The sequence below is a fragment of the Vulpes lagopus genome, chromosome 5 (assembly GCF_018345385.1).
Source record: "Vulpes lagopus strain Blue_001 chromosome 5, ASM1834538v1, whole genome shotgun sequence".
In the NCBI taxonomy this organism is placed as follows: domain Eukaryota; kingdom Metazoa; phylum Chordata; class Mammalia; order Carnivora; family Canidae; genus Vulpes; species Vulpes lagopus.
Window position 1 is genome coordinate 68,873,810 of NC_054828.1, and position 18,051 is coordinate 68,891,860.

Sequence of the window (18,051 nt, forward strand, 5' to 3'; positions counted from 1 at the left end):
GGTTAGACCCTTTACAAGTCTGAGATTCCTTTAGTGCCAAACATTTCCTCTTTCAGTCTCACCTATACTCAAATCTCTCTACAGAGGCACTTTCAAACACTGAAGGAAGCGTTGAGACCCTAGAACTCTGGTCCTTTTACTTTTTTTTTAATGAACCAAAGAGTAATTGAAGGCCATTAAAATAGATGTTTTTATTTATTTATTTTTTTTACAAGAAAATAGATGTTTTTAAAACCTGTGCTACATTATTTTGCAGGAACAGTCTTTGAAATCTACGTTCCCCTTTTCTCTATTTTAATGCCAAGAAAAGAATGGATATTCAACACTACATCCTGAGAAAGAATCTGCCTTTATTAGGAATTATACATTCGGAAAAAAAAAGGAATTATACATTCGTTTATTATATTCCTATATTCACCACAGCAAAAACAGTAAAAAAATGATGTCACGGACTCCTCAGGTAACAACTTCCCTGACAAGTGAAGTATACAAATATGCTTCAAAATAAAACAATTCTACTTTTTAAAGTCAAGTAAATAAAATTAATACACTTTCAAAGAAGTTACAACACTGGTGTACAAATAGCTCTTCTGAGCTCACTGGCAATTATTTCTACTCCACAAGCTAGAAGTGATGACTACAGTAAATTGTGATATAAAAATTCTCCTTCATGATGCAACTGGGTGGCTCAGTGGTTGAGTGTCTGCCTTTTGGCTCAGGTCATGATCATGGGGTCCTAGGAGTGATCATGGGGTTCTAGGATTGAGTTCTGCATCAAGCTCCCTGTGGGAAGCCTGCTCTCTCTCTGCCTATGTCTCTGCCTCTCTCTGTGTCTCTCATAAATAAATAAATAAATAAATAAGTAAATAAATAAATAAAATCAATCTTAAAAAAAATCTCCTCCAAGAAAGCAGATCTCCACAAATTTTTATACCTAGATTTTTTTTTAGTACTTTTTTAAAAATTTTTATTTATTTATGATAGGCACACAGTGAGAGAGAGAGAGGCAGAGACACAGGCAGAGGGAGAAGCAGGCTCCATGCACCGGGAGCCCGACGTGGGATTCGATCCCCGGGTCTCCAGGATCGCGCCCCCGGCCAAAGGCAGGCGCCAAACCGCTGCGCCACCCAGGGATCCCTATACCTAGATTTTTGTATAACATAATGATAGACAATCAAAGCAGCTATTTAGAATTCGTATTTTTCAAAAGTTTAAATTTTGATTGTTCTTTCAGTTTTTTAAATATTTTGGACAGGTCCAAGAACTTTATTACACAGACTTGATATACTTGAGAACCTGAGTTCTTAATAGAAATGGCAAATAAGCCAATGTCAAAATTAAAACTTAACCTATAATAGAATAGTAGGATATATAGCCAAATTGCTACCAGTTTAATTTACTTGAGGAGTGGGATTTGGGTAAGAACTTCAGGACATGAAAGGAAAACTTAACTTTTTATTTTATATACCTCTTTATACTTAATGTTTTTTTTTTTTAGTGGGTATGTCTTAAATTTATTACTAAAAACAAAGTTATTCTAAAGACATAACCTTGAGGGTAAGTTAAGCAGCTGACTCTTGATTTTGGTTCAGTTCATGATCTCAGGGTTCTGGGATGGAGCCCTGCCATGGGCTCTGCGCTTAGCACAGAGTCCACTTGAGACTTGTTCTCCCTCTTACTCTGCCCCTCCCCTTGCTCTCTCTCTCTAAAATAAATAAAATCTTTTTTTTTTTAATATGAAAAATGTAACCTTGAATATAAAAATTTACAAATTACATGAACATCTACACCCATCTACACCCTCTTCCTAAAAGAGAAACACATAAAGCATTACAGGTCAACACAATGTAATAATGCTTTAAATATACCCAATATTCACCAGTGTATATATATATATATATACATACACACACACACACACACACAAAGGAATCATCTATACAAAGTGATGTCATCAGGGCACCTAGGTAGCTCAGTAGTTAAGCAACTGCCTTTGGCTCAGGGCATGATTCCGGGGTCCTGGGATCGAGTGCCACATCAGGCTCCTCGCAGGGAACCTGCTTCTCCCTCTGCCTATGTCTCTCCCTATGTCTCTGCCTCTCTCATGAATAAATAAATAAAATTAAAAAAAAAAAAACTAGGGATCCCTGGGTGGCGCAACGGTTTGGCGCCTGCCTTTGGCCCAGGGCGTGATCCTGGAGACCCGGGATCGAATCCCACATCAGGCTCCCGGTGCATGGAGCCTGCTTCTTCCTCAGCCTGTGTCTCTGCCTCTCTCTCTCTCTCTCTCTCTCTGTGACTATCATAAATAAATTAAAAAAAAAAAAAAAAAAAAAACTAAACTAAACAAAATAACCTCAAAGTGATGTCATCATAACAGTGACCTGTAAGAACCCACACAATTATTCTTCATTGCTTCTCAAACTTTTAAGTTATCAGAAGAAATATGAGATTTGAGTCCAAGTCCACAATTATAACTCTTTGTTTGTCCCCTAGGGTATCCCAGATTTAGAAGCTGGTTAAATGTTTCCTATACTACAAGATGGAAAGGGAGTAAAGACAGCTATGAGATTTTAGATAGCACTGAATACATGAATCCCCTAGGAGGAAAAAAACTAACTTCTGGAATTCTTTTTACTTTATTTTAATGGGTCTGGGTAACCTGAGAGACTTGGAGAAAAAAAAAAAATTAAGGAAAGTTTCATACAGTACTACATAAATTTGAAAGGAATACAGATGAAATATTATTCTACCAAAATTATATATTCATATGTATGTATATTAATGATAACCAACAAACATATATGGACCCACATTTCTTTTTTTTTTTTTAAGATTTTATTTATTTATTCATGATAGTCACAGAGAGAGAGAGAGAGAGGCAGAGACAGGCAGAGGGAGAAACAGGCTCCATGCACTGGGAGCCCGACGTGGGATTCGATCCCGGGTCTCCAGGATCGCGCCCCGGGCCAAAGGCAGGCGCCAAACCGCTGCGCCACCCAGGGATCCCTGGACCCACATTTCTTAAGGATATAAACAGAATGAATACCATTATAAATTGACATTAAGGGATGCCTGGGTAGCTCAGCAGTTTGGCGCCTGCCTTTGGCCCAGGGGGTGATCCTGGAGAACCCAGATCAAGTTCCACATCAGGCTCCCTGCATGGAACCTGCTTCTCTCTCTCTGCCTCTCTCTCTGCCTGTGTCTGCCTCTCTCTCTGTATCTCTCATTAATAAATAAATAAAATCTTTGAAAAATAAAAATAAAAAAATAAATTGACATTAAGTGTTTTGGATCTAAACATTTACCCAATGCCCTGATCAGATACTCTGTTTAAATTATCTATAACAAAAAAAAAAAATTATCTATAACAATATCTTTAGATATATGAGAAAGTAGCAGAATTCTCCACACCTTCCTATACTCCATCAGATGGACAAAAGATCCCTATACATCTATTACATCTTTTTTCTTCAAAAAAACAGCTGAATGCCAAGACAGAGGGTAAAGGGTCTTTCTCCTACAGCATGAAGTTCCTCCTAATCAGCACCGTGTGCACTGAAATGCCAAGAAACTGCCAAGGATATTCCCTACTGAATGTGGGCATCACTGTCCACCTCTCCTCATTAGACTGCCCATGCGCCCAAGCGTATCACAATTCTCTGGCAATGGTGGGTTAATCACAGAGACTGCAAGGATCCCTGCAGAGCCTGGCTACCAGCAGAGGTCCAAGCACCAGCTCAGCAGCAGAACCCAAAGAATCACAGAACTTTCTGCCTTAATCCCAAGGTCTGTTCTTGTCTTGGGACTCCCTCCCTACAGACTGGGTGAGGTGGGGGTCTCTTCCTAGTCTAGAAGCGTATACCCAGTTCTTGATCAAGCTGTTGTGATTTCCCTGACTACATATTTCAGCTACTTACCTGATAATGCTGGTAGAGTTAGGGTAGAAAGGAAGTGGGGCAGCAATAGAAACAGTTTTTCAAAAATATAAAAATAACCTTAGAGGGTGTGGGCAGGGGGCCTGGGTTTGAGATGACATACTATTCCAGGGGAGATGGGGTATATCAGCAGGAAGTCAAACTAACTTCATTTCACAAAGATACGAACTTACAAACTTGATTTGTTTTAATCCCCCTGCCTTTTCAGGCCTCACACACATGGACTGTAAACTGCTGGAACTTCAAAGCCAGGTGAGAAAAGATGCCAAAAGAAGTGGTGGAAAAGGGAGAGGCGCTGAGTGGAGAGAGGAATTCTGATCCCCTCTAACGAAGAATGTTAAAGCCAAGGGCACTCCCGGATCCCCAGGAAAGGAAGTAGCTGGATTCCAAAAAAGCACTTTTCCCTACCTTCTTGTTGTTCTTGTTATAGCCAAAAGTCGAAATCCCAGGCCTGGAAGTCACTGATAGCAGCATTTTCTCTTCAATGTAAGGGAGCTGAGAAAGAGAAGAGGGAGAGGGACAGGGAGGGGGAAGAGAGGGGGAAAGAAAAAATGAGAGGGAAAAGGGAGGGGGAGGAGAAAGGGGGAGAAAAGGAGCAGGAGGGAGAAGGGTGGGGGGGGCGGGTAGAGAATGAGCTAGGGCTGCTTGTTTACGTCACTGAGAGAAGTTAACCAAGAGTCTGAATGAGGTACTTCCACTGGGTCCTAATGCCCAAGATGTTATTTTATTTTTCACAGTCTTGGTAGCTAAAGCAAAAAGAAAAGTTCTTAGGTCTACTCCTCTCAATTCCATTCCTTTTCCAATAAGAACAAGTTCTGATTCTCCTGAAAACACACCGAGGATTTTTTTTTCCCTTAGAGCTATAAGATTTAGAAGAAGCTTTCAAGTTTGATTTTAAAGGGGCCACTAGGAGCACTGCCTCAGAGAACATGTGAAGCCAACTAACTACATTGAGAAAGAACATGTGAGATGAATTCAGGACTTTCCCCACACTTTATACTTACAGCGATCTTAATGCATGAAGAAGGAATAAACAGAAGAGCTCACCAAAGAGCAGAGACAGAATATAGGAAGTAACTAGTTTCAGATCCCTGGATAGTTCTATTCCTCTTGGGTCACACTGATGGGCTAATGCCTCTCACTCCTTTTCAGATTCCCCCAGGCATGATTTCATACTTATGAAGGAAATATCAAACTGGACCAGGTCATGAAATTTGGTGTCTAGTGGTTTCTTTTCTTTTCCCTCTGCTTTACGGAGATAAAACTGCCTACCTAGCAATTTTTTCAACAACTGTAAGCTATCTTGTTTGACTCTTCATTCCACCATTTTCTAGTCTTCAAGGTCCATGAAGCTGAAACAATTAAGAGTCACTCACCAGGGATCCCTGGGTGGCGCAGCAGTTTGGCACCTGCCTTTGGTCTAGGGCGTGATCCTGGAGACCCGGGATTGAATCCCACATTGGGCTCCCATGCATGGAGCCTGCTTCTCCCTCTGCCTATGTCTCTGCCTCTCTCTCTCTCTCTCTCTGTGACTATCATAAATAAATAAAAATTAAAAAAAAAAAGAGTCACTCACCAAATCTGGAATTTACGCCCAAACTGAAGTTCACAGAGTTGGAATGTTTGCTTCAAGTTGTCTCTCAGCTGTGGGAAAAAAATAATTTTTAAAAAGTATATGCTTCATAGAGAAGAAAATACAAAGTTCTCAGGGAAGAAGAACCTAACACAGTTGAGACAACACTCACCTCTAAAGTTTCAAAGTAATGTCCTGTGAAGGAGACTTAATAAGAAATTTGTAGGAAACTAAAAAATTCAAGAATGAACCCAGTAACTTCCTACCAATCCAAATGAAACAGGGATGTAAAATTAAAGCCTTCAAATCCCTTCTTCAGGTCACCTTGTGCCATCATAGATATTCTCTTAAAACATAAATTAACCCTGTTTGCTTTGCCACAGCAAACATTAAGCCCAAACCCTCCCTTAAATGAAGTCCCAGTCTCTATTCCAGTTTTCTGGTCACCTTTTTGCTATAATAATGGGACAGACAGCACTAACCATCTGCAGAGTAAACACATACACACACCACATACCAGCCCCAATCTCTAACTTTCATTTCCAATAGGACAGGAAGTGCCTGCTCAGTTCAAGGGACACAGGAAGGGTGGGAACAGCCTCATTGTGGGAACTGCAACAGAGACTGGAAGAGCAGCCAAATGTAATAAATAAAATACTAAAGGCATCTCTCAGTGCTACCATATTTTTTTAAGTCCTTTTTCTGCCCTCAGAGATTCTCATTCATTATATGCCAAGTTATCCTTGCCATTTAAAAGGCCCTTAGCTGATTTTTTTCTCTCTTAGCCTAACAATGTGAAACAAAAACCTTAATCTCTAAGACCTGATTTATAACGGGATTTATGTCAGTCAACCTATTTTAATTTTTTAAAAATTGTAACATTCTCCATGTGCTTTGTTTTCCTACTTTAATCCTTAATGCTTAGTGATATTTTAGGATTTAAAATAGTTAGGGATGCCTGAATGGCACAGTCGGCTAAGTAAGTGCCCAACTCTTGGTTTTGGCCAGCTCATGATTTCAGGGTCATGGGCTCCCTAGCATGGGGCTCCGAGCTCAATGTGGAATCCAGTCGCGACCCTCTCCCTCTCCCTCTGCCACTCATGCACTCTGTCTCTCAAATAAAATAAATAAATTTTAAAGAAAAAAAGAATTTAAAATAGTTAAATCCATGAGTTTTAGAGATAGACAAACATGAGTTCAAATGCTGACACCATTATTACTTATTACTTACGTGACTTTATGCCAAGGTACTTAACATCTCTAATTCACTCATTTGCAAAATGGAAATAATACCTACTTCATTAGCCTTTGGAATCAAATCTAAGTTCTAGTTCAGTCCTGTCACAAACCCAAATGACGCAGAAAATTATCTCACACGTCTGAATCTTTTCTCATTTATAAAACATGGTAAATAAATAATATCTACTTCCTAAAATTGTAGGGAAATAAAATAAAACAGATAAAGCCTTAGGAAAATAAAGCTTTAGGAAAGTCTTTGGCATTTGGTAAACACTAAATAGATATGAGCTCCATTTTGATTAATTACTCTACTATCTCCCAGTGTGTATCCCTGTGGGTATTGTATAATCCAGATTGGATGATTTGAAGCAAACATTTCAAAAAACTAGTATTTTAGTTACATTCCAAAGTTTATACTAGAACTAGGCAAGCTAAACTTTCTTTTTTAATTTTTTTTGTTATTTATTTATTTATTTATTTATTTATTTATTTATTTATGTGAGACACACACGGAGAGAAGAGATTGACAGAGACAGAGACAGAGACACAGGCAGAGGGAGAAGCAGGCTCCATGCAGGGAGCCTGATGTGGGACTCAATCCCGGATCTCCAGGACCACACCCCAGGTTGCAGGCAGTGCTAAACCGCTGCCCCAAGCTAAACTTTATAGCTGGAAATACTAGATAAGAAGTTTCAGGAATCACCCATCCAATTTCTTTTCTCTATATTCTATAAGCAAACAATCTGATCATTCAGAAATTCTTATCTTTGATCTGGAAATTGGTGGAACAGGGACACCTGGGTGGCTCAGTGGTTGAGCATCTGCCTTCATGCTCAGGGTATGATCCCAGGATTCTGGGATCAAGTCCCACATCCAGCTCCCAGTAAGGAGTCTGCTTCTCCCTCTGCCTCTGCCTATGTCTCTGCCTCTCTCTGTGCGTGTTTCTCTCATGAATAAATAATAAAACAAAAATTTAAAAAGGAGAAAGAAGAAGAAGGAAGGAGAATAAAGAAAGGAGGGGATCCCTGGGTGGCGCAGCGGTTTGGCGCCTGCCTTTGGCCCAGGGCGCCATCCTGGAGACCTGGGATCGAATCCCACATCGGGCTCCCGGTGCATGGAGCCTGCTTCTCCCTCTGCCTGTGTCTCTGCCTCTCTTTCTCTCTCTCTGTGACTATCATAAATAAAAATTAAAAAAAAAAAAAATAAAGAAAGGAGAAGAAAGAAGAAGAAGAAAGAAGAAGAAGAACTGGGACACTGGGTGGCTCAGCTGTTGAGCGTCTGTCTTCGGCTCAGAGCATGATCCCAGGATCCAGGATCCAGTCCCACATTAGGCTCCTTGCCAGAAGCCTGCCTTTCCCTTTGCCTGTGTCTCTTCCCACCCGCCCCCCCACCCCTTGCTCTCTTTCTCAGGAATAAATAAATAAAATCTTAAAAAAAAAAAAAAGAATGGAAATTGGTGGAACATCTCTTATCTCTAGAAAAAGAGTAAACAAAACTACAGAATCAAAGCTCACTAGGTTGGACACCCCAGCTCCCATTTCCCTAGAGTCCTACTACTCTAAGAAATAGAAATAGATCTAGAAAAAAAGAGAAAAAGAGATTTTCATAAATCCTAACATTTTTTTAAAGATTTTATTTATTTATTCATGAGAGACACAGGCAGAGGGAGAAGCAGGCTCCATGCAGGGAGCCCAATGCAGGACTCGATCGCAGGACCAGGGTCAAAGGCAAACGTTCAACCACTGAGCCACCCAGGCCTCCCTGAATCCTAAGATTTTTTTTTTTTAAGATTTTATTTATTTATTCATAGAAACAGAGAGAGGCTGAAGCACAGGGAGAAGCAGGCATCATACAGAGAGCCTGGTGTGGGACTCGATCCAGGGTCTCCAGGATCACGCCCTGGGCTGCAGGCGGCACTAAACCGCTGTGCCACTGGGGCTGCCCCGAATCCTAAGATTTAATAACACTTCTCTTCTCTAAAAGTAGACAGTACATAAGGAAATTGGGAGATGGTGGCCGAGTAGGAGGACCCTAGGCTTGCTCATTCCACAAATACAACTAGGTAATTATCAAATCATCTTGAGTACCCCAGAAATTGACCTGAAGACTGGAAGAATAAGCTCCATTACTAAAGGTAGAGAAGAGGCCACATTGAAGAAGCCAAAAAGGAAAAAAAAAAAAAAAGAATTACACTGACATATATTTAGTAATCATAAAAATTCTCAAAAATAGGGCAGCCCCGGTGGCTCAGCCTTCAGCCCAGGGCCTGATCCTGGAGACCAGGGATGGAGTCCCACGTCGGGCTCCCCGCATGGAGCCTGCATCTCCCTCTGCCCGTGTCTGCCTCTCTCTCTCTCTATGTCTTTCATAAACAAATAAAATTATTTTTTAATTCTCAAAAATTAAATAGAAACTAAATCCAAATGGATTTCATGCTCGTGTGATCTGGGAAAATATTATATATGCTAATAAATTTAAAGATACTGATTTTTTTTAAGATATTGATTTTCTTTAAAGATTTTATTTATTTATTCGTGAAAGACACAAAGAAGGAGAGAGGGAGAGACATAGGCAGAGGGAGAAACAGGCTTCCTGCAGCGAGCCCAACCTGGGACTGGATCCCAGGACTCTGGAATCACACCCTGAGTCAAAGGCAGAGGCTCAACAGCTGAGCCACCCAGGAGTCCCAAGATACTGATTTAATTAAGGCTTTTGGGGATGCCTGGCTGCCTCAGTTGTAAAGCACATGACTCTTGGTCTTGGAGTTATGAGTTCAAGCCCCATGTTGGATATAGATTACTTAAAATATATATTTTAAAAGTTTTTTAAAAGATTTATTTATTTGAGAGAGACAGAGGCAGAGAGAGCATGCACATGCACAAGCAGAGGGAATAGGAGGCAGAGGGAGAGGGAGAAGCAGACTCCCTGCCAAGCAGGGAGCCAGATGCAGGGCTCAACCGCGGACCCCAACCGAAAGCAGATGCTTAACAGAGTGAGCCACCCTGGCGCCTCTAAAAAAATTGTCTTAATTTTAAAAATAAAAATGTTAAAATAGAATTTTCAGTCTTAAAACTTTGGAGTTGTCAGCTTTAAAATTAAAACTTTTAGGGTTCACCCTGGGATTGAGCCCCATGTCAGGTTCCCTACTCAGCAGGAAGCCTGCTTCTCCCTCTCCTCCCTGCTCGTGCTCTCTCTCTCTCTCTCTCCCTCTCAAATATATAAATAAAATATTAAAAATCAATAAATAAAACCTTTATTTTTCCTGTGCTAATAAAATAAAGTAGGGTTACTTGTCTAGCTTAGTCAGTAGAGCATGCAATTCTTGATCTCAGAGTTGTAAGTTCAAGCTCCACATTGGGTATAAAGATTACTTAAAAATAAAATCTTTAAAAAATATAAAAATAAGGTAGACAGTCTATCATATAGAAGGGAGATAAAGAAGAATCCAGTTAGGGATCCCTGGGTGGCGCAGCGGTTTGGCGCCTGCCTTTGGCCCAGGGCGCGATCCTGGAGAGCCAGGATCGAATCCCACATCAGGCTCCCGGTGCATGGAGCCTGCTTCTCCCTCTGCCTATGTGTCTGCCTCTCTCTCTCTCTGTGACTATCATAAATAAATAAAAATAAAAATAAATAATAATAAAAAAAAAAGAAGAATCCAGTTAAATAAATTTTATTTTATGTGAGCTAACACAAAACCTAGGTTTTTATAGTCTGTCTAATAAGTTCAGGGCCATAGAAGTAAAATGACCTAGGTTTGTGAACTGATGCTGACAGCTAATTATGTCAAAGAGTACCAACAAGACCTCAAACTACGTCCTTTATTCTGGTAAATATATTTTTAAAGGAGGTTATGGAATTTTGTGGAAGAGACAGAGAATATAATAGAGTTCTACGGTTAGATTCAGGAGACACAGAAGAGGAGGAAGAAATCTATTTCTTCAGTGTGTTTGACACTCGTGCCCATCTCCTTTGCCCATTATATTGCCCGTATTTTCCTAGATCTAGTCAATGCCTCTCAAATTCTTGATTCTCATGGGCCCAGCACTCAAGAGTTGTTTTGAGGGGAAAAAGTAAAATAGGAGTTTTTAGAAACTTGTCTTGGAGAGAGACAACTACACCTCTGATTCAAGATAGTCTTTTTTTTGTTTGTTTAATTTCTCCAGAAAAACACTTTTAAATAACTGCCTCAAGAAAAGGAGCTGGGGCTAGATCAACTCTGATTTGTATAATGAAAGATGTTTGCATGCAACTATCAGCCTCTCCACATCAGGGTGGAGAACCCAAAAGAATGTATTACCTGCAGATGTGCTAGACCCTAGACAGACATTCAACTGGAGCCAGGCTGATGTAGCACTATGCATATGAAAGCAGTGAGACAGGGATCCCTGGGTGGCGCAGCGGTTTGGCGCCTGCCTTTGGCCCAGGGCGCGATCCTGGAGACCCGGGATCGAATCCCACATCGGGCTCCTGGTGCATGGAGCCTGCTTCTCCCTCTGCCTATGTCTCTGCCTCTCTCTCTCTCTCTCTCTCTCTCTGTGACTATCATAAATTTTAAAAAATTAAAAAAAAAAAAAAAGAAAAGAAAGCAGTGAGACAGAGACAGTTTGCTAGTGAATTTGGTTCAGAAATCTCAACAAGATATGTTAGGACCAAGGATGCTGCCGGCCCCCCACCCCAGCTATTAATATTCTCTTGTGGATTATCTTTCCTCCCTTTGATTAACTTTTGTGCCCAAAGACTAGATAATGGAAAGATACCAAAAAGTTGAATTTATTTCATGGTAAAAAGATGAGGTAATACCTTAGGAAGAAGAGAAAAAAAGAGTTTATTTAAACATCAGCTTCCTCAAGGAGCTGCGTCAAACAACAAGGAATAGTTTAGCCCCACATCCTTCTGATGTAGGATGGATGCAAAATGGGCTTAAAACTATAAATTGGGGAAGTCTGGCTTCTTAACTCCTTGAGTCAGTCCTTTGAAAAACAGGGAAAAAGACAAGTCTGAAGAATTATTTACCTCACACTCTGGATATCAGTGCTTAGAGTACACTCTCTTCTATAGCAACAGATACTTTCAGCCAAAAATTACTGTAAGGAATAGCCTACCAAAATTTTCAAGTAGATTTTTCCTTTGCCAGACACTAAAGAAATACAGGAATCGAATCATCTAAAATCACTGGGCCAGAAAATTAGCATAATGTAGAAATAGACTAGACTGGATTCTATGCATATCCAGAATGGACTACATCGATTATATGATAATATTATATCTTCTAAATGTGTATTTCCTTTGTATCTGACATATTAATTTTATTTTATTTTTAAAGATTTACTTTTATTTATTTATGATAGACACAGAGAGAGAGAGAGAGAGAGAGAGAGAGGCAGAGACACAGGCAGAGGGAGAAGCAGGCTCCATGCGGGAAGCCCGATGGGGGGACTCGATCCCGGGACTCCAGGATTGCGCCCTGGGCCAAAGGCAGGCACAAAACCGCTGAGCCACAGAGGGATCCCCTGTATCTGACACATTAATTTTAGTTGGCCTCAGCTATCCTCAAAATAAATAGCTCAGATGATCCCAGTAGGGACCACAACTGAATTTAACAATTATGTTGCACAAATGAAATGGCTGTTTCTCTAGGTCGAATATGAATATCTTCAAATAGATGAATACTGGCAATTTCAAACAGTTAAATCTAACATCGCAAAAACTGTGAGACTGTGAGGATGACAGAGTCAGAATACTAATTAACTGCACAGTTCTTTTCCTTTCTCCTCTCTCATTTTCAGATAAAAAACAAACCTAGAGAGGCCCAGGGTGGCTCAGTTGGTTGAGCTGTTGAGCGTCTCACTCTTGATTTTGGCTCAGGTCGTGATCTCAGGGTCATGTGGTTGAGTCCCACAGTGGGCTCGTGCTCAGTGTGGAGTCTGCCTGGCCTGTCCCTCTCCCTCTGTTCCTCCCTCCTGCTCTCTCTCTCCTCAAATAAATAAAATAAAATCTTAAAAACAAAACAAAACAAAACCTAAAGAGGTGAACTCACTTGCAAAGGTCATGGCAGTCAAATAAGGGCATAACTGACACCAGACTCCAGACTTTCTGTCTCTCAATTCAAATTCCTTAGTACACCAATCTGATTTGCCTATAAAATTTAAAATTCTGACAGGAGCCCCTGGATGGCTCAGTCTGTGAAGCATGAGACTCTTGATCTCAATCAAGGTCATGAATTCAGGTACCCACATGGGTGTGGAACCTACATTTAAATTTTTTTTTTCATTTTTTAAAATTTTATTTATTTATTCATGAGAGACACACAGAGAGAGAGAGAGAGAAAGAGAGAGAGAGAGAATGAGAGAGAGACGCAGAGGGAGAAGCAGGCCCATGCAGGGAGCCGGACGCAGGACTCAATCCCGGGTCTCCAGGATCACGCCCTGGGCTGAAGGCAGTGCTAAACTGCTGAGCCACCCAGGCTGCCCTAAAAAATTTTTTTAATTAAAAAATAAAAATTCTGATGAATATGTATTTTGGGGTCACAAGTAATAAAAGAATAAGCCTAGGATTCCAGAGGTGAAAGTTCAACCAATTCTCCTCAAACTAGCTCTTTATCTCAAGTAGCAGTGATGAACAATATTTTAGCCTACTATTAAATTGCATAATGGACAATATTTCTGGGAATAAACTTATAATGGAAACAACAAGATTTGTAGAAAACTATAGCCATTGGACAGACACATGAAAAGATGCTCAGTAGCACTCATCATTAGGGAAATGCAAATCAAAATCACCCTGAGATATCACCTTACACCTGTCAGAATGACTAAAATTAAAAATTCAAGAAATAAGTGCTGATGAAGATGTGGAGAAAGGAACTCTCATGCACTGTTCGTGGGAATGCAAACTGGTAGAGTCACTGTGGGAAGAGTATGGAGGTTCCTCAAAAAGTTAAAAATAGAACTACCCTACAATCCACTAATTATACTATTGGGTATTTACCCCCAAAATACAAAAGCACTAATTCAAAGGGATTCATACACCCCTGTGTTTATAGCAGCATTATGTACAATAACAAATTATGTAAAAAAACGCTGAAAATAGTGTTGACAGTGATGGAATAGTGAGTTAGGAGAGCTAGGAGGTTTTCCTTTATATTCACAATATACATTATTTTCCTCTTACTGCTCATTTTGTACCATTATGCAGTCAGAAAGCCTGAATTTATTTGTGTCTCTCATCTGTGTGCTAGATAAAACTATATTTCCATTACCACATTAAAAAGACACTAAAAAGGTCTGTCATAAATTCATATTCTTATGGCATTTTGTACAAAATTTCAGTAGGATTTAATTCTGCTTGGCTGCCCCATTTCTTGCACCCAGATTGTGAGCTCCTAGGAAGTAGACACCAACTTTACTAACCTTTTTATCTTTAACACCCAAACATAATTTACACTGAAGAATTAGTTGAAAGAATACAATTTTCACTTCCATTTAAGTACCTCCAATGGGAAAAATGAATTCCCAATGAACATTAAGATAACACTGCCGCCTCCTGGGTAATATAGGTCATGCAACCTTTAGCAAATAAAGAGAAAACAAAGCATAGAATTTGTACATAGGTAGGTCAGAAGTTGGAAATTTAAAGCCAGCTCTACCATTTTCTGTGTTAAACAGGAAAACTGCAATCCTTTTATTTTTTAAAAGAGGTTATTTATTTATTTATTTATTTATTTATTTATTTATGAGATACACACAGAGAGAGAGGAGACATAGGCAGAGAGAGAAGCAGGCTCCCTCTGAGGAGCCCGATTCAGGACTCAATCCCAGGACCCCAACCAGAGCCGAAGGCAGACGTTCAATCACTGAGCCACCCAGGCACCCCTCAATACTTTTATTTTTAAGTAATCTCCACACCCAATGTGGAGCTCAAACTTAAACCCTGAGATCAAAAGTCACATGTCCCACCAACAGAGTCAGTCAGGCATCCCGAAATCTCAATCTTTTAAAACATCAGCTTCCCCTTCCACAAAAGGGGCATAGTTTCTCTCAGGAATTATTGTGAGAGCCAAATTGGACAATGATTATAAAACATTTTACAATGCAGTATTTTTTCATATATACATATTTACACTGTACTATGCTCTGTGTATCACAAATCCATCTTTTTATCTTCAAATTAAATATTTTGTAAACACAGTAGTTGTCTTAACAAACCCATAGTATTCCTTACTACAAATCTAAGTAAATAACCTGCAGCTTGAGAATCTGAGGCAACTCATTAAATTTTAAATGGCTAATGGCAAATTTCTTTCTTTATATGTTAATGTAGACTCACTATCATCAACTTACTAAAATATGTTGAACATAAAAATAAGCTAAAATTAGGGGCACTTGGCTGACTCAGTCAGTAGAACATGCAACTCTTGACCTCAGGGTCATGAGTTCAAGCCCCACATTTGGCATAGAAATTAATTTTTAAAAATTAGACTGTTGTGATGGTTGCATAACTTTGTAAATCTACAAAAAGTCATTAAATTGTACTCTTAAAATGAATGAATTTTTAAAAATAAAAAATAAAAATAAGGGATACCTGGTTGGCTCAGCGGTTGAGTGACTGCCTTTGGTTCAGGGCCTGATCTCAGGATCTGGGATCAAGTCCCACATCGGGCTCCCTTAGAAGCCTGCTTCTCTCTCTGCCTGTGTCTCTGCTTTTCTCTCTCTGTCTCTCTCATGAATAAATAAATAAAATATTTTAAAAGATTTTATTTATTTATTCATAGACACAGAGAGAGAGGCAGAGACACAGGCAGAGGGAGAAGCAGGCTCCATGCAGGGAGCCTGACGTGGGACTTGATCCCAGGTCTCCAGGATCACACCCCAGGCTGCAAGCGGCGCCAAACTGCTGCGCCACCGGGGCTGCCCCATAAATAAAATATTTTTTAAAATTTAAATTATTGTTTCTTATTTTCAGTTGTACCCAAATGATCCTAACAAGTTAATGTCTTATCTTCTAAGATATGCATCAAACCTAGTGTACATTAAGAATCCTATAAGGTGCCTGGCTGACTCAGTTAAAAGAGCATATGACTCTTAGGATCCCTGGGTGGCTCAGCGGGTCAGTACTGCCAAAGTGCAGGGCATGATCCTGGAGTCCTGGGATTGAATCCCACATTGGGTTCCCTGCATGGGACCTGCTTCTCCCTCTGCTTCTTTCTCTCTCTCTGTGTGTCTCTCATGAATAAATAAATAAATCTTTTTTTTTTTTAAAGGGGGGGATCCCTGGGTGGCTCAGCGGTTTAACGCCTGCCTTTGGCCCAGGGCACAATCCTAAAGTCCCGGGATCAAGTCCCGTGTCAGGATCCCTGCATGGAGCCTGCTTCTCCCTTTGCCTGTGTCTCTGCCTCTCTCTCTCTCTATGTCTATCATGAAAAAATAAATAAAATCTTTAAAAACAAAAAAAAAGAGCATACAACTCTTAATCTCAGGTGTCTGAGTTTGAGCCCCACAGGTGTAGGGATTATTTAAATAAATAAAACTTTAAAAAGCCCTATAGGGTCCTAAGATAGTTTTCATTTAATTGTTCATAAAAGAAACATTTTCCTATTGTAAAAAGTGTGAAGTATTTTTACATTAAATAAAAAAATGTCAACCATCAAAACAAAAAAAGTACTAGCGTTGTGTCAAAAGATTCAAGAGTCAACTTGAGGGAACTTCCAGTGTCTAAAGGTTAAGACAAGGGCAGCCCCGGTGGCTCTGAGGTTTAGCGCTGCCTTCCTTCAGCCCAGGGCGCGATCCCGTATAGGGCTCCCTGCATGGAGCCTGCTTCTCCCTCTGCCTGTGTCTGTGCCTCTCTCTGTGTGTCTCTCATGAATAAATAAGTAAAATCTTTAAAAATAAATAAATAAATAAAGGTAAGACAACTTGAGCATTAAAATAAATTTTTTAAAAATTATCAACAGGGGATCCCTGGGTGGCGCAGCGGTTTAGCGCCTGCCTTTGGCCTAGGGCGCGATCCTGCAGACCCGGGATCAAATCCCTCGTCGGGCTCCCGGTGCATGGAGCCTGCTTCTCCCTTTGCCTATGTCTCTGCCTCTCTCTCTCTGTGTGTGTGATTATCATAAATAAATAAAAATTTTAAAAAGTTATCAACAATGTAAACACATCAAAAGTATTAAAGTTCATAAATTCATAAAAGTTTTTAAAAGTCTAACTAATCACCTTTAGAGGATATTATGGAACCAACTTATTCTGAAAATTAGCAAATAGAAAGAAACAGGGCAGCCCGGGTGGCTCAGCAGTTTAGCGCTGCCTTCTGTCCAGGGCCTGATCCTGGAGACCCGGGATCGAGTCCCATGTCGGGCTCCCTGCATGGAGCCTACTTCTCCCTCTGCCTATGTCTCTGCTTCTCTGTCTCTCATGAATAAATAAATAAAATCTTTAAAAAAAAAAAAAGAATAATGAGTTCAGCAAGGTCACAGGCTACAAGATGAATATACAAAAATAACTGTATGTCTATACACTAGCAATAAGCAGACAAATTAAGAAAACAATTCCATTCATAATAGCAACAAAAGGAATTAAATATTTAGAAATAAATCTAACAAAGCAAATGTAAGATTTGTAAACTGAAAACTATAAAACATTGAGAGAAATTAAAGAAGTAATTGTTAAAATGGTCATTTTCCCCAAATTGACATATACATAGTTTCAATGCAATTCCTATCAAAATCTTCTCTGTAGAAGCTGGCAAACTGATAGAAAGGCAAAGGACCTAGGAGAACCAAAATAATTTTGAAGAGTTCAGAAAGAAAAAAAAGAAAAAAAAAAGCTAAAAGATTTACACTAATTGATTTAAAAGCTTACTAAAAGCTAAAGCAAAAAAGGACTGTGCTATTGGTGTTAAGACAAGAGTGTCGGGGGCAGTCCGGGGGGCAGTCCAGAGATTCAGCAGTTTAGCGCCACCTTCAGCCCAGGGTGTGATCCTGGACAACGTAGATCCAGTCCCACATCCAGCTCCCTGCATGGAGCCTGCTTCTCCCTTTGCCTGTGTCTCTGCCTTCTCTCGTCTGTGTCTCTCATGAATAAATAAGTAAATTTTTTTAAAAAAAAATTTTTAGGTTTCAAAAAACTAGATTTTTTTTTTTAGGTTTCTTATAAATTCTTTGCAAAATTCTGTTGAGATTTTCATTGGAATTATGATAAATTAATTACTCTGGAGACAGTTTCCATCTTTTTTAATTTTTTTATAAAGATTTTATTTATTTATTCATGAGAGACACAGAGAGAGGGCGAGAGGCAGAAACACAGGCAG

At 39.7% G+C, this 18,051-nt stretch overlaps 1 protein-coding gene across 7 annotated transcripts in view; it reads right to left on the minus strand.

The window, feature by feature from the left end:
• Nucleotides 1–18,051, minus strand: part of RBMS2 (RNA binding motif single stranded interacting protein 2) — a 97,606-nt gene that overhangs the window by 67,848 nt on the left and 11,707 nt on the right. Inside the window, exons 1-3 of one of the 7 annotated variants that reach the window (XM_041757266.1) lie at nt 5,684–5,963; nt 5,515–5,582; nt 4,347–4,433 (exon numbers count right to left, since the gene is read on the minus strand). In XM_041757266.1, the coding sequence (XP_041613200.1) occupies nt 4,347–4,412 (66 nt within the window). In that variant the 5' untranslated portion in view covers nt 4,413–4,433; nt 5,515–5,582; nt 5,684–5,963. Of the gene's footprint in view, nt 1–4,346; nt 4,464–5,514; nt 5,583–5,683; nt 5,965–18,051 lie in introns of those variants that run through there. The other 6 variants (XM_041757268.1, XM_041757267.1, XM_041757269.1 and 3 more) reach the window with 6 other exon arrangements.